The following is a 12,951-nucleotide window of genomic DNA, read 5'->3' as shown; positions in this document are numbered from 1 at the left end:
TAAGGTTTGACTTTGAGATCATTTTTCAATGTGCGGCGGATGCTCCGGTGATATATTTTCAGATATTTCATTCGCCATTTGATTGGCACTTCGTCGGGGATTCGCTCACGTCGGTTCTTCACTTTTTAAACCATTTCACGTGTCGTTGCAGTCTTCTGATGACCCCCTCCATGACGTTTCGCGATGCTACCAGTATCTTTGTAACGAGCAATGGAGCGATAAACAGAAACTTTATTTACTTTAAGGTGCTCGAGCTGCGCGAGCGGTCTGAAGTTGGTTACACTTCGAGTGCCGGACCCTGTAGCATATGACACTCTTGTATCAAATGACACTCTTGTATCCAGAATTGACCCTGACATACTAAACTTATGTCCAGCATGTGAAGGCACCCCACACGACACTAACCACCTTTTTACATGCCCCATCAAACCTACTCATCTAACACCCCTCTCCCTCTGGACCCAACCTGTCGAAATATCAAGTTTCCTGGGCCTACCGCTAGATAAGCTAGACGAAGACGACCCGTGATTTACACTAGGCTGACTGACAGAGCAAAGTTATTGCTACAACAACAACATGTAATGGAAAAAATTGATGGATTTTTAGGTTGGCGCACTGCCCCAGGCTGTCGAAGAAAGGAGTACCCAGTGACCTTAATCGTCTAGCGGTCAAACTCGGACATTTACTGAGAAAATGCTCAACAGTTTGCTTCTCTGAAAGGTCCCCTCAGCTTCTGCAATGAGGGTTAAATGGTAAACCTAGCTTTTCCGCGTGTATGTGGATCGCCCAATGACGGTAAACACAAAGCTACGAGTTCGGAAATTGAATAGCGTGGAGTCCTCCTTCTATTGTACTGAGGCCAAAGTATTTTCGAAATAGCACATGAAGAAATGGAGCTCTCTTTTCTGCCCTTTTCTGAGAAATAGGTTGTGCAGTTACTCTTTAACAACAGTCGACAGATGACGATGACCGGCTGGGAGATCTCTAAGCTTACCAATTCAGTCCCCTTCCTGGCAAGCTCATCAGCAATTTCATTTCCCTCTGTATTTCTATGTCCTGGAATCCAGAATCAGTGCAAGTTTTACCTGCGCACCCAAGAGATTTGATCTCATCCTTGCAGGAGTTGACTAGTTTGGATCTGCATCATGGCGGCGTCAGAGCCTTGATCGCGGCTTGACTATCGGAGAAAATGTTAATATTTTAGGATCGCAAAGTCTTCCGAGGCCTGAAAAACACTAGCAGTATTCGGTAATCTTAAGAAAATAGATAAATTGACTGATTTAGCGAAAACCCCTGCTCCGACTCCCGATTCCATGTTGGAGCCGTCAGCGTTCCAATACCGCCTATTTGGAAAGATTACCCTAGCACGACCCTCAAACTCCAGTTTGTGCACAGTGAAGACCTGTCCGAAGTTCAGAGTAATATAGTTTTAACTGCTTAAAAATGCTGCTATGTCATTGAGAGCTTGCCTCCAGAGGCCAACCTCCTTTAACCTGATTGCACTTTGAGCAGCGCGTAAAAGTCGATGAAGTCGGCGAAGTAAGTGCAAAGCGACATTTTAAGACGTCCGCCAATATATTTCAGAAGAATATTGAAATTTATGTGAGTTGGATCGGCTTGAAAGTACAGTGAATCCTCGATATAACGAACTTTGATAAAACGAAAAACTCAATATAACTAAACTTTCGCTGAGTCGTCTTCTCGTTGTTGCAAATTTTTTTGCATAAAAAATGCTTCATAAATATAACGAAAAAATGTTAAGCATGAAAACCATCGGAATATATGTCGGTTAAAGTATCGTTAGCAAAAGTTTTTATATAACGAAATGCCGACTCAAAAGCGTGAGTCGAATTACCTACGCGACAAAACTGGACCCATAAAGCTCTAAACACTTTTCGAGGCCAAGAATTTTTACTGCATTAAAAGAGTTTTCTAACAAGAGGTGCTATTCCCGTAAAAGATCAATGTTTCGTTGCTTGTGTGGCACGTAGCGCCGTCTTGTTGAAAATAAATGTTGTCCAGATCAATAGCATCCAATTCCGGGCCATAAACCGCACCAAACAGTCATAGAGTCAAAGCCTCTATGGCTTTTCAACAATGACTTTTGGATTTTCTGAGACGCAGATCCGACAATTTCGTGTATTGTCGAAGCCACCGAGGTGGAAATGGGTCTCATCACTCAAAATGATTTTTCGATGGAGTTCCGGATCATTTTCATGCATTTCAACGACCCAATCAGCAAAGACTCGACGTTGTTGATGACCTGCTGGGTGGAGTTCTTGTGTTAACTGGACTTTATATGCCGTAAGACCCAAATCTTTATGCAAAATATGGCGTAATGACGTTTATGGAATGCCACAAATTCCAAAGAACGACGAGGAATGGACAAACCTGGGTTTTCTTCAACACTTTTGGCTACAACAGCAATATTTTCGGTTGTTCTTGAGCGACGTGCACGAATTTTATTCTTCACATCACTAACTTGTCCCAACAGCTCTAATTTTTTCACCAATTTCTGTATTGAGGTCCAACAAGGTACTTCACGACGACCCAAAAATGTTTGAGTTTTATGAACCGTCTCTGCCAAATTTTCACCATTTTTATAGTGAATTTTAATAATTTCAATGCGTTGTTTAAGCGTGTATCGTTCCATTTTTATTAATGGCGTCGTTTCTATTTGAAATGACAGCTTCAAAAGTGACATCTACCGAAATAGCGGGCTATTCAAAATAACACCTGTTACTACAAAACCCTTTACATAACGAATTCGGAATATGTTGACGTTTAGAGTCATCAACACTTTTCGAGCCCAACATTTTTCGCCTTGTATTAGTTTGGGAAAAAATATATCCATTATTTTTGCGTAAATTTTTTGTGCAAATGGTTTAAAACTATGGTTGATCTTTAGCTCCGAGCGATGCTCCGACTACTTACAAGCCGGTCGACTTCGATTATTTCTGTGATTTTATCTACATTTCCGACGACGGGCCTGGCTGTGCGAGGTGCATTTTTAACTTCAAAATTTGCTGATTGGAGTTGACGAAATCAAAATGTACGTAATTAGCTGGTGCTATTTCAGCGGCCTGGCAAAAAAAAAAAAACTAATATATTTATATTTACTTATGGATTTTTTCAAAAATGTTGCAGTTTTCGATGTATCGAGCTTTGTATGCTCTGTAAATATAACGAAAATTAAGATAGAACGAAGTTTCGTTATGTCGAGGTTTCACTGTACTTCCGAAAATCTCATTATTTTGACCCAGTTGGCACATTTTTTAAACATTTTTATGCACAGCTTAAACTTTTCAGTCATCTGAGGTGACTTTTTGGAAAACATATTTCTAAAAACTAATTTTATGTATAAAAAACTCGATTTTTGGAAGTATTTCTAAATCAGTTCCACTCACATAAATCTTAACATTTTACCGAAATATTTTGCAGAAAATATTAAAATATAATAAATTTCATAATTTTCGTCGAAAAACACCAAGTGTTTTGGTACTCGGTGAAGCACCCTAATCTACTTATTTACGAATGCTTTTCCTTTACTCACTCCTTCATGAAATGTTTCATTCATTTGCCCTACAAGAGGTTCAACGTGCACTTACCACAAAACTTTAACGATTATTTTTTTTCAATATTTGTTTATTTTTTTCTCAATTTTATTTACATGCAGTTTGCCAAAAGAATGCCGAGAGGGGCGGCGGCGATATCGCGCGCGGTAACCAACTAGCAGGAGCAGCAGTGGAGGGTCCAAAATACCACTGCCACCTATGCGGGGAATGTTTTGTCAATTATGATGCCTTGCAACAGCATCGAAAATCGCACAAAGGTGTGTTATTGTAGTGAATATTTGCTTAATGAATTATTGTATTTAATATCGATTTTTTTTCTTTCCTTCTTTTTATAGTTTTTTGTAAATGCCCAATGTGCGCGTTCAAAAGTTCGACGCGCGAAAATGTGCTGGAACATATGGCTAAAGAGCACAAAGTACTTGTGGAGCGGCGTTTGATTGGTGAGTAAATTGTGTGGGACGGATGTGCATAAGAGTCAATAAAATTGAATTAGGTGGGAAAAAATTAAAGACAAACTGATTTATTCATGCAGAGAGAAATTTATTTAAAACACGTGGCAGTGCGCAATCTAATCTTAACTGTTTTTTTTTTTTATTGAAGTGAGTCCTACAAATCTAAGGAAATTCTGAGCGTTCTTCCTTGCACATATTTAGTAAACTTAGTGGTTGGCTTTCATTATTTTTTATCAGAACATCGTGTGGCGTCTTCTCACATTTATTCTCCGAGATCGAAGCTTATTGATTTCTCGTACTATTGTACAGACATATGAGACTATTGTACTCAGACATTAGAGATCTTGTGGGTGTGAGGATTAGATGGACCGATGGACGGTATGATGTGAGTGGTGTTGTCTTCAATCGTCGGAATGTCAAACCGTTAGGTCAGTATGCGCGTGAAGTTTTAGACGTCGAAGGAATTTTTACGCGTGCAGTTGATTAGTTTTAGTTTGTGCGTGCTCTGCCAGTCCAGAGCTGTATGGAAGCTCAACTGCTAGTAGTCTTGGCTACGAAATCTGACTGGAGACTTAAATCTGGTACCATGGCGAACAGGAGCCCTCGGAGCTTGCGCCGACCTGTTCTTGAAATAAACCCTTCGGGGAGTATCGTGATGGTTGTGGTTTAACACCCAGGTAGATCCGTTTTGGCTCGATGTGGAGTTGCATTGCAACCGGTTGCCGGACCCATAGTACGACAGAGGTTTAGATAGGCCTCGAACCACACCAAGGCGGTCAGTGTGTTCATTCCGCACTGCCAATTGGTACCGTTAAATGCTTTTTACGTTTTTGGGGCGCTGATCAACGCATTGATTTGATCCGTTGTGCTTTTGAGCACCGTGGTGTTGGACTGTCGTCGGAAGGTACTCACGTTAAAAACATCGGAAGCTGTACAGACTATTTGGCATGACTTGATTTATGCAATTGGCATGTCACTGGAAGTTGTAAGCAAGGTTGGTCACTGTCCTTGAGAACTTTTCTTAAACAAGCACATTTAAAATACCTGCTATAGGATATAAACAGGGTATCCAAAAGGAGCCCATGGCTGGGGGTAAAAACGTGCAAACAGACATTTTTTTTTCACATTTTAACACATGAGCTGAAAAGTCCTGGGTCTAACTCAGAGATGGTGGTTGGTCGGTCTTGGTGGTGCTTACTTATAGACTCTCTACAAGCGGAGATGCAGGAACTCGGTTTTCATGTCCAAGCATATGCGGACCGGACGATGTCTGTGCGCTAACATCGGATAAATCGCTCAGAAGGCCTTGCACGAAAGTGTAGAAGATTCTGGACAAAATCGATGACTGGTGCATGAGACAAGGTCTTTGCGTTAATCCGAACAAAACCACCATAATCTTGTTCACGAGAAAACGGAAATTGTATGGACTTATGCCCGAATTCTGTAAGCAGTCTCAAGTCACTAATTGAGACTTTTCGTGGTGAAATTTGATTTTGAGACTAGTTGCAATTCAATTAGCAATCTCACGTCATTCGTCTAAAAAAAAGTCACTAATTAATGATCTACTTCTGAGCAGCTCACAAAACGAAGAGGTATTAATTATTTTATATATTGTATATTGCAAAAAAAGCGCGAAAATGAAGCGAAGTAATATGTTTTGGGTAAAAATTTCTTGAGAACACGAATAATTGTGTATTTATTGACGTTTTAGAAATATGCGTAGACGAATTCCGGCAAGTTTACGCAGCACGGAAGACCCATTCCTTCTGGAAGAAGACGTTTTCAGGAGGTTTTTTAGATTCCCGAAATCCTTCTGCTGGGAGCTTATTCAAGATCTCAAACCACTTGACAAGTTTGAGCGGAATTTCCAGCTCGTTCATTTCAACGGAATGTATATAGAGATGCAATTCAACATTTATCGATTATTAATTGTGTTTGTCTCAATTGAATTGTTGATAAACCGATTCAGGTAAAAGGTTTATAAAACGTTATTTTGTATGAACGTTATTTTGTATGAGCTTAGTAATATTCATATTCTTTATGTTTTTGATGAAGAATTTCGCTAGATAAATGAGTTTAAAAAATTCCATTACATATGGAATGGATAAGTGAATTTTTGCTCAACTTTTTGACTATATCTAGTCGATACGTGCCATCAGCTGACTGTCTCTATTTATTTTCACCATGATATTTGGTGAAATTTTTGTGACTTTCCCTTACTGAATAGCAAAATCGTCTCAAGTCACAAAAAGAGTCACTAATTTATAATCTCAATTTTTGTGACTTGAGATGAGATTCGCTTACAGAATTCGGGCATTAGTCTTTCAACAGTGAAAGGTGGAACACTTGGTCTTTCCGATGAAGTTAAATATCTAGGAATAATCTTGGATAAGAAGCTGACGTGGGAGACACACGTTTCACTGAAGGTGAATCGCGCATTAAGGATTTTTCAACAATGCCGCAAAGCCTTTGGTAAAACCTGGGGTCTGAAACCTGCTGTGGTCCTATGGATATACACAGCACTTATCAGACCAATCATAACTTGCGTCTTTGTGGTCTGATGGTGACGGACTATGGTTAAGTCCACAGAGCGGGAACTATACAGGCTACAAAGAAGTGCATGTTTATGCATTACGGGTGCCATTAGTATAACCTCTGGCGATGTTCTAATCTTAAGATACAACAGGAAGCAATAAAAGCAATATGTAGACTCCATAAATATGGTTTCTGGCACGAAGATGGAACTTTGGGACACATAGAAATCGTTAAGATGCTATCTGAGCAGTATCCACTGTTTTTGGCAGCTAAACACGACCTGATACCCATAGTTTCATTTGAAAGGAAATTTGATGTCAGATTTTCATTGCGTGGACAATGGAGCAATCCAGAATGCATTCAGGGAGGTTTGACGGATATTTTCTATGCCGATGGGTCCAATAATGAAATATCGGCTGGAGCCGGATGGTACTTAAACGATGGTAATAAGTATCGCTATGCTATTGGGGAAATGGCAACTGTTTTCCAAACAGAAATTTTTGCCATCCTGAAAGTAGCCGCATGGATAATCAAGAGGAGATGGAGCGGGAGACAGATTGGAGTTTTCAGTGACAGTCAGGCTGCACTGAAGGCCGTGGAGAACGCGAAGCAAATCTCGAAGATTGTTCAAGAATGTAAGAAGAAGCTTAATTCTGTCGCAAGACAAAACAGGCTTGTACTTATATGGGTTCCAGGACACTCCGGTGTTCAAAGAAACGAGATTGCCAATGAATTGGCCAACTGTGGATCAGTGGGCCAGAGCCAATAATCGAAATTAGCTCTGCAGGAGTCAAGAAGTGGATCAGCGATTATGTATGCAATTTATATAAAGTGCGATGATTCGGTCTAGAGCGCTGCACAACTGCAAAGTGTTTTGTGACAAGTCCGAACAGAAAACTGTCAAACTTTCTACTAAGACTTAGAAGGAAATAAATTCGGTTGATGGTTGGTATAATTAGAGGACACAACCCATGGGGTCAGCATATGACCACCATTGGAATCATTGAGGAGCCGATGTGCCTGTCTTGCTTGGAGGAGGCGCATAGCACTGAGCGCTTCTCTGTGAGTGTTTTGCCTTTGCTAGAGCAAGGCTACGAATTTTGGGTGCCGATGTCATGAGAATGAGTAACATTCGTTCTCTCATACTGGAGGATATTTACAGATTTGCCAAAGAATCTGGAAAGTTCTCACAGGACTAACTATCTTTGATTCTTTGGTAAATCTGTAAAATTCTCACAGGACTAACTATCTCTATTTCTGTCTCTATTCTTTCCTATCTCTTTCTCTGATACTTTTCTCCTTTCCTCCTTGACAATCTACCCTCTTTCCAGAGCTCTAAATACAATGGGTTTTTTAGCCTGAGTGGTTTAGAAGCCACCAATTCACTTGGTGATCCTTGGCTCGACCTGTTCAAATTTCAATTTTTTCGGGGGAAACACACTTAGAATTTAAGGGGGGAAGCTGGTCTAGAGCGCAAAAAATGGGCATATTTTATGAATTTATTTTGACTCAACAAAGGAATCAATCGAAAATCTGTGGAATAGCTTTAATAATATAGCTTTCATGGTACAAATACAAAATTTTTCGTCTGAATTAATTTCAAAATGGCCGCTGTCCAGCAGTTCTCCTAAGGCGCCTTTTTTTCTAGTGGGTCCATTGCCGAAGACGTAAACTCCTTAATTTTTGCCCTGGATCAAAAAATACAATTTTTTTAGTTTCTATATAACAACAGAAAGAGACGTACGTAGGATTTTTTCGATATTTTGTTTTTTCGCGAAATGGTGCACGTTTGTAATATAAATAAAAAATCCTACGTACGTCTCCGGAGAAAGGTATTTCGAATGTATTGTCAAAATTTCGTAAGAATCGGTAAAGATTTGTTCGAGTTATGTCTTCGGCCAGTTTAAAAAAAGTGATTTCGAGAAAAACGCGTTTAAAGTTGTAAGTAGCGTTCGGGGCATACCTGCGAGGCACTGCCGTCGAATGAAAAATTTGGGCATTTAGACATTTTTGCTGGCATCCCTCATTTGGTATATTATTTCTAAGACCCTAAAGCACCTTTTAAGACAAAAAAAAATTTTTCGATTTTTTCAAAATTCTAGACCAGCTTCACCAAATTTATGCTCCCCGTTAAGCCATTTCGTGTGTACCAATTTTAATTAAAATTACATTTTTTTTAGTAAAATATATACCGCTTCAACGAATTAATGCCGAACAACTGCAAGAACTGGCGGCCACAAGAAATACGAGCGAGTCTACAGAATTGAAATTATTACCAAAGGACAATAAATATCGCAAACATTTATGCCAATTTTGTGGTTAGTATTACTTAAAAGTATTCAACACCTTTGTTTTTGTACTCACTTTTTCCAACTTTTGTTTTTTCTATACAGGCAAATGCTTCGATCGTCGCTTCCATTTGCTTAAGCACGAATATGGCGTGCATCGTCTAGAAATCGAACAGACGAACAGCGCCGACGCGACGACGCGTGCAAAACTGGCCATTTATGGTGTTGGTGGTGGTGGCACCTCAACAAAGCATACCAAACTCAAATATTTGCGCCAACGCAACGCCGTGCAAGCGGCACGCCAGCAACGCTGCATCGAGGAGCTCGCGCAGCTGGACGACCAGCAGCCAGGCCAAGATATTACAAGTAAATTTCAATGCGAAATTTGTGCGGCCGTATTTATGTTCAACTTCGAATTGAAATATCACATGCGTACGCACAAAATCAGCACGCACACCCAAACCGTGGAGGGCAAGGAATCAAATGATAAGCGTACCGGCACGCCTACTCCTCCTTTAACGCCAACTGCCACGGCGAAGTCTATGCAGCAACTATCGGGAGTTAGCACAACAACAGAACGCGGCGCACTGCAAGCAGTGGAAAAGAAAGCCAAGTATGGAGATGAGTGCGCAGATGCCGATGGAGAAGGCGGCGAAAGTGATGGTGATGGCGATGCTGATGGCGATGAGTATGCCGTTGGTGAAGCTGAGGAGGTCACATTAAAGTATGCGCATGGATACTCGAATAGTATGGATGCCACCTTGCCCGGCTTGGCGGGTGGCGTTGATTTGGATTTGATGGCATTGGTGGCACCGCAAATGTCGCCATTGGATTCACTGGATGCTAGTCCAACCAGCAGCAACAACAGTTTCGACATCAACTACGATGATCAGTTGTATTTGAATGATTTCGATTTGGGCCTGCTGGACTGCGGTGCAGAATTTGGCGGATTTTAGTTGTTGGCGTAGAAATAGATTTTAATTAATAGTTACTTATTTTTTTTTGCATTTTGTGTTTGCTTGTTTTGTACGAGTTGGAGAGTTAAGACATGGAAAATATTTGTGTTTTTGTGTATTCGAGGAGAACAAAAGTCAGAGACTGAGAAAATTGAAAAGCAATACAAAGACAATTGTTGCAATATTTTTTTTTTTCGTTTTTTTTTTCATGAAATTCAATGCATTAAACCAATACACACGCACGCACGTATAATATAGTATTAGAATTGATTTAGAGATTGAAAAGTGACAGGCGTACAAACATTTTCAGAAATGCGTCAAAAATTTTAATCCCCAAACTTAAGCAATCTAACTCACGTTTTTGTTGTAAATTGCACAATTCTAGTATTTTTTTTTAGGAGCTTATTTGCGCAATTAATTTTTACACTTTTTAGAGTTTAAGTTTTGCAAATCGTCAATATTTATTAATTACCCTGTATTTATTACTGTTTACAAAAAGTATACAAACGCAATACTAACGACTGCCAAAATATTCTTGCTAATTTAATTTAATTTATTTCTCAAAAAAAAAAAATTAAAAAAAAAAATCAAAACAAGAAAAAAATCAAAACAAAAAAAAAATTTTTAACACGTTTTGCGCCTATTTCATTCAGCATTATTTTTGTTTGCAAATTTCGCTTATTTTTTCATTTTATTTCGCATATTTATTTTGCATTCAAGCACATAACTTTTTTTTTAACTCCTACAAAGTACCTTTTAAGATTGCATTTTGCGTATTTTCTTTCCCAATATAGTTTTTTAGTACTTAACCTGCAATTAATCAAATGACTAATGATGAAATCATTTTAAAAAACATTAAAAAAATTTACATTCACAAACAAACAATGTTTTTTTATTGAAAATGGCAGAGGTTGGATAATAAGGTGCGTTTCATAACCATAAGACAGCTTTGGTACACAATTTTTGAACTACTATAAGGGGTTATACATATAACAGGTGGCGCTAAAGTAATCCTCCTATCAGAAAATGCTATAAATTTTGCGATTGGCCCCTAATGTCAGTTCTGTTTTGACATTTGTGTAGTAAACACATGCGAAATACACGTTCATAAACAATGTTACGGTACACTGCTCCAGAACGCGGAATATTGCTGACTATTTATTTGACCAATAATCGATCGGTGACTTTGGCACAACGTAAATTTCGTCGCAGATTTCTTCGCCGTCCAACGCCTACTGGTGAAACACTGCGACGTTTAGCCGCTCGCCTCGAAGAGACTGGCTCAACACGAGATGCTGCCAGGCGTGGCAGACCCCGGAGTAGCCGTTCTGCAGAGAATATTGCTGCTGTAGCCGAGGATGTCATGGAAGTGCCGTCGACATCGACCAGACGACGTGGAACGCAAATGGGTATCCGTCGACGGTCTTTACAGCAAAATTTTGGTACAAAATTTGAAGATGTTTCCGTACAAAGTCCAGACGGTGCATCAGCTGTTAGCTGCTGACCGCCAATCGCGTCTAACATACGCTCAAGCCATCCTTAATCACCACCAAGAGGAAGATGATTTTTCATAAAAAATAATCATCAGTGATGAGGCCCATTTCCATCTCAGCGGGTACGTAAATTAGCAAAATTTACGCTTCTGGTGCACTGAAAATCCGCGTGTAACCCACGAAGAGCCATTACACCCGCTCAAAGTCACTGTATGGTGTGCTGTTTTCGCTGGAGGAATCATCGGACCTTTTTTCTTCGAAGACGTTGCGGGCCAAACGGTTACTGTGAATGGTGAGCGCTACAGAGCAATGATCAACGAGTTCTTTTTGCCGCAACTTGATGAATTGGGATCGGAAAACATGTGGTTCCAACAGGACGGTGCAACGGCACACACTGCACGTGCCACAACCGATATGCTGAAGGATGCATTTCCCGGGCGCCTAATCTCCCGTTTTGGCGATTTGCACTGGCCATCAAGATCGTCTGATTTGACCGCTCCAAACTTGTTGTGGGGCTTTTTGAAGTCGCGGGTTTATGTCAACAAGCCTCAGAATCTTGCAGCTCTTAAAGACAATATCCGTCAAGAATGTGAGGACCTATCGCCAAACACAAGAAGAATCACAAGAATTCACAAGAAGAATCAAAGTTTTTAATTTTTTTTACATTACAGCCAAAAAACATCGCAAGGTTACTTTTGCGCCACCTTGTACCTTGTGAGCCCGAAAAAATTTACGATTGTCATAATTTTTTTAAATATGTTTTAGACTGTTATTCAAATGAGGCATAGGTATACCTTACTGAAGGGTAACTCTCGAAGAATACATTTTGGTGTTTTTATTTTAAAAAATGTTATTATTTATTGTTGATATCGCCCCTCCCCCGAAACGCCGTTTTTTAGAAGAGGCTTGCGGTGATCACGGTAGCGCATGAGCAGCTCAACTGAAATCAAAAAAATCAAATGATTATTGTAGAAAAATGTTTGTTAGCGCATCTGAACGGTTTATTTACCCAAAAAAAATTTTTTTCTCGATATGAAAACCGCTTTGCACCAAAAAAAAAAACAATTTTTGAGGGGTTGAAAAATTAAAAAAAAAAATTTATTCCAGCGAACTATGCAAATATTTATAAAAAGATTCACGAGATTGTAACTTCGAATAATTAAAAAAAAATTTATGCAAATCGGTCAAATAGTTTTTGATAAATAATGATCACCGCGACGGTAATTTAAAAAAAACACGACGTCGAGATAATCGCGTCTAAAGTTTTGCGTGTACTTCTCGTTCCAAGAAGGATCCCGCGCTTCCACAGTCTGTAACTTTCTCTTCTAGTGCTCCGATCTTTATGATTTTTTGAATTTATATTTTTAAGATGATGCACTTTTAGAATATGCCATAAAAAAATTTCCGATTTTTCAGTCCAACACAAGGTATACAGGGTTTGATTGAAAAGTAATGAGCCTTATTTTTTTAAAGCAGTTTTATTAAACCTTTTGGCTTATACAACTAATATTCTTCAAAATAGGACCCTTGAGCGTCAATACACCGCTGGTAGAGGTCCTTCCACTGCAGGAAAAATTTTTTTAAACTCATACGCCGGAATCGCGTTCAGTTCGGCTGTCACAGTTTTTTGGATCGCCTCGATGGAGTCGAAA

The 12,951-nt window shown here is 39.5% G+C and overlaps 1 protein-coding gene across 1 annotated transcript in view; it reads left to right on the top strand.

Moving 5' to 3' along the window:
- LOC129245864 (uncharacterized) overlaps positions 1 to 10,326 on the top strand; it is a 29,718-nt gene extending 19,392 nt beyond the window's left edge. Inside the window, exons 5-8 of the mRNA XM_054884291.1 lie at positions 3,677 to 3,832; positions 3,911 to 4,015; positions 8,743 to 8,880; positions 8,956 to 10,326. Coding sequence (XP_054740266.1) covers positions 3,677 to 3,832; positions 3,911 to 4,015; positions 8,743 to 8,880; positions 8,956 to 9,806 — 1,250 coding nt within the window. The 3' untranslated portion in view covers positions 9,807 to 10,326. The remainder of the gene's footprint in view (positions 1 to 3,676; positions 3,833 to 3,910; positions 4,016 to 8,742; positions 8,881 to 8,955) is intronic.
- Positions 10,327 to 12,951: the final 2,625 nt, after the last annotated feature.

This window comes from Anastrepha obliqua, chromosome 4 (assembly GCF_027943255.1).
Source record: "Anastrepha obliqua isolate idAnaObli1 chromosome 4, idAnaObli1_1.0, whole genome shotgun sequence".
Classification (NCBI taxonomy): domain Eukaryota; kingdom Metazoa; phylum Arthropoda; class Insecta; order Diptera; family Tephritidae; genus Anastrepha; species Anastrepha obliqua.
The sequence above is the reverse complement of the archived record's forward strand: the minus strand, read 5'-3'. Positions and strand labels throughout refer to the sequence as shown.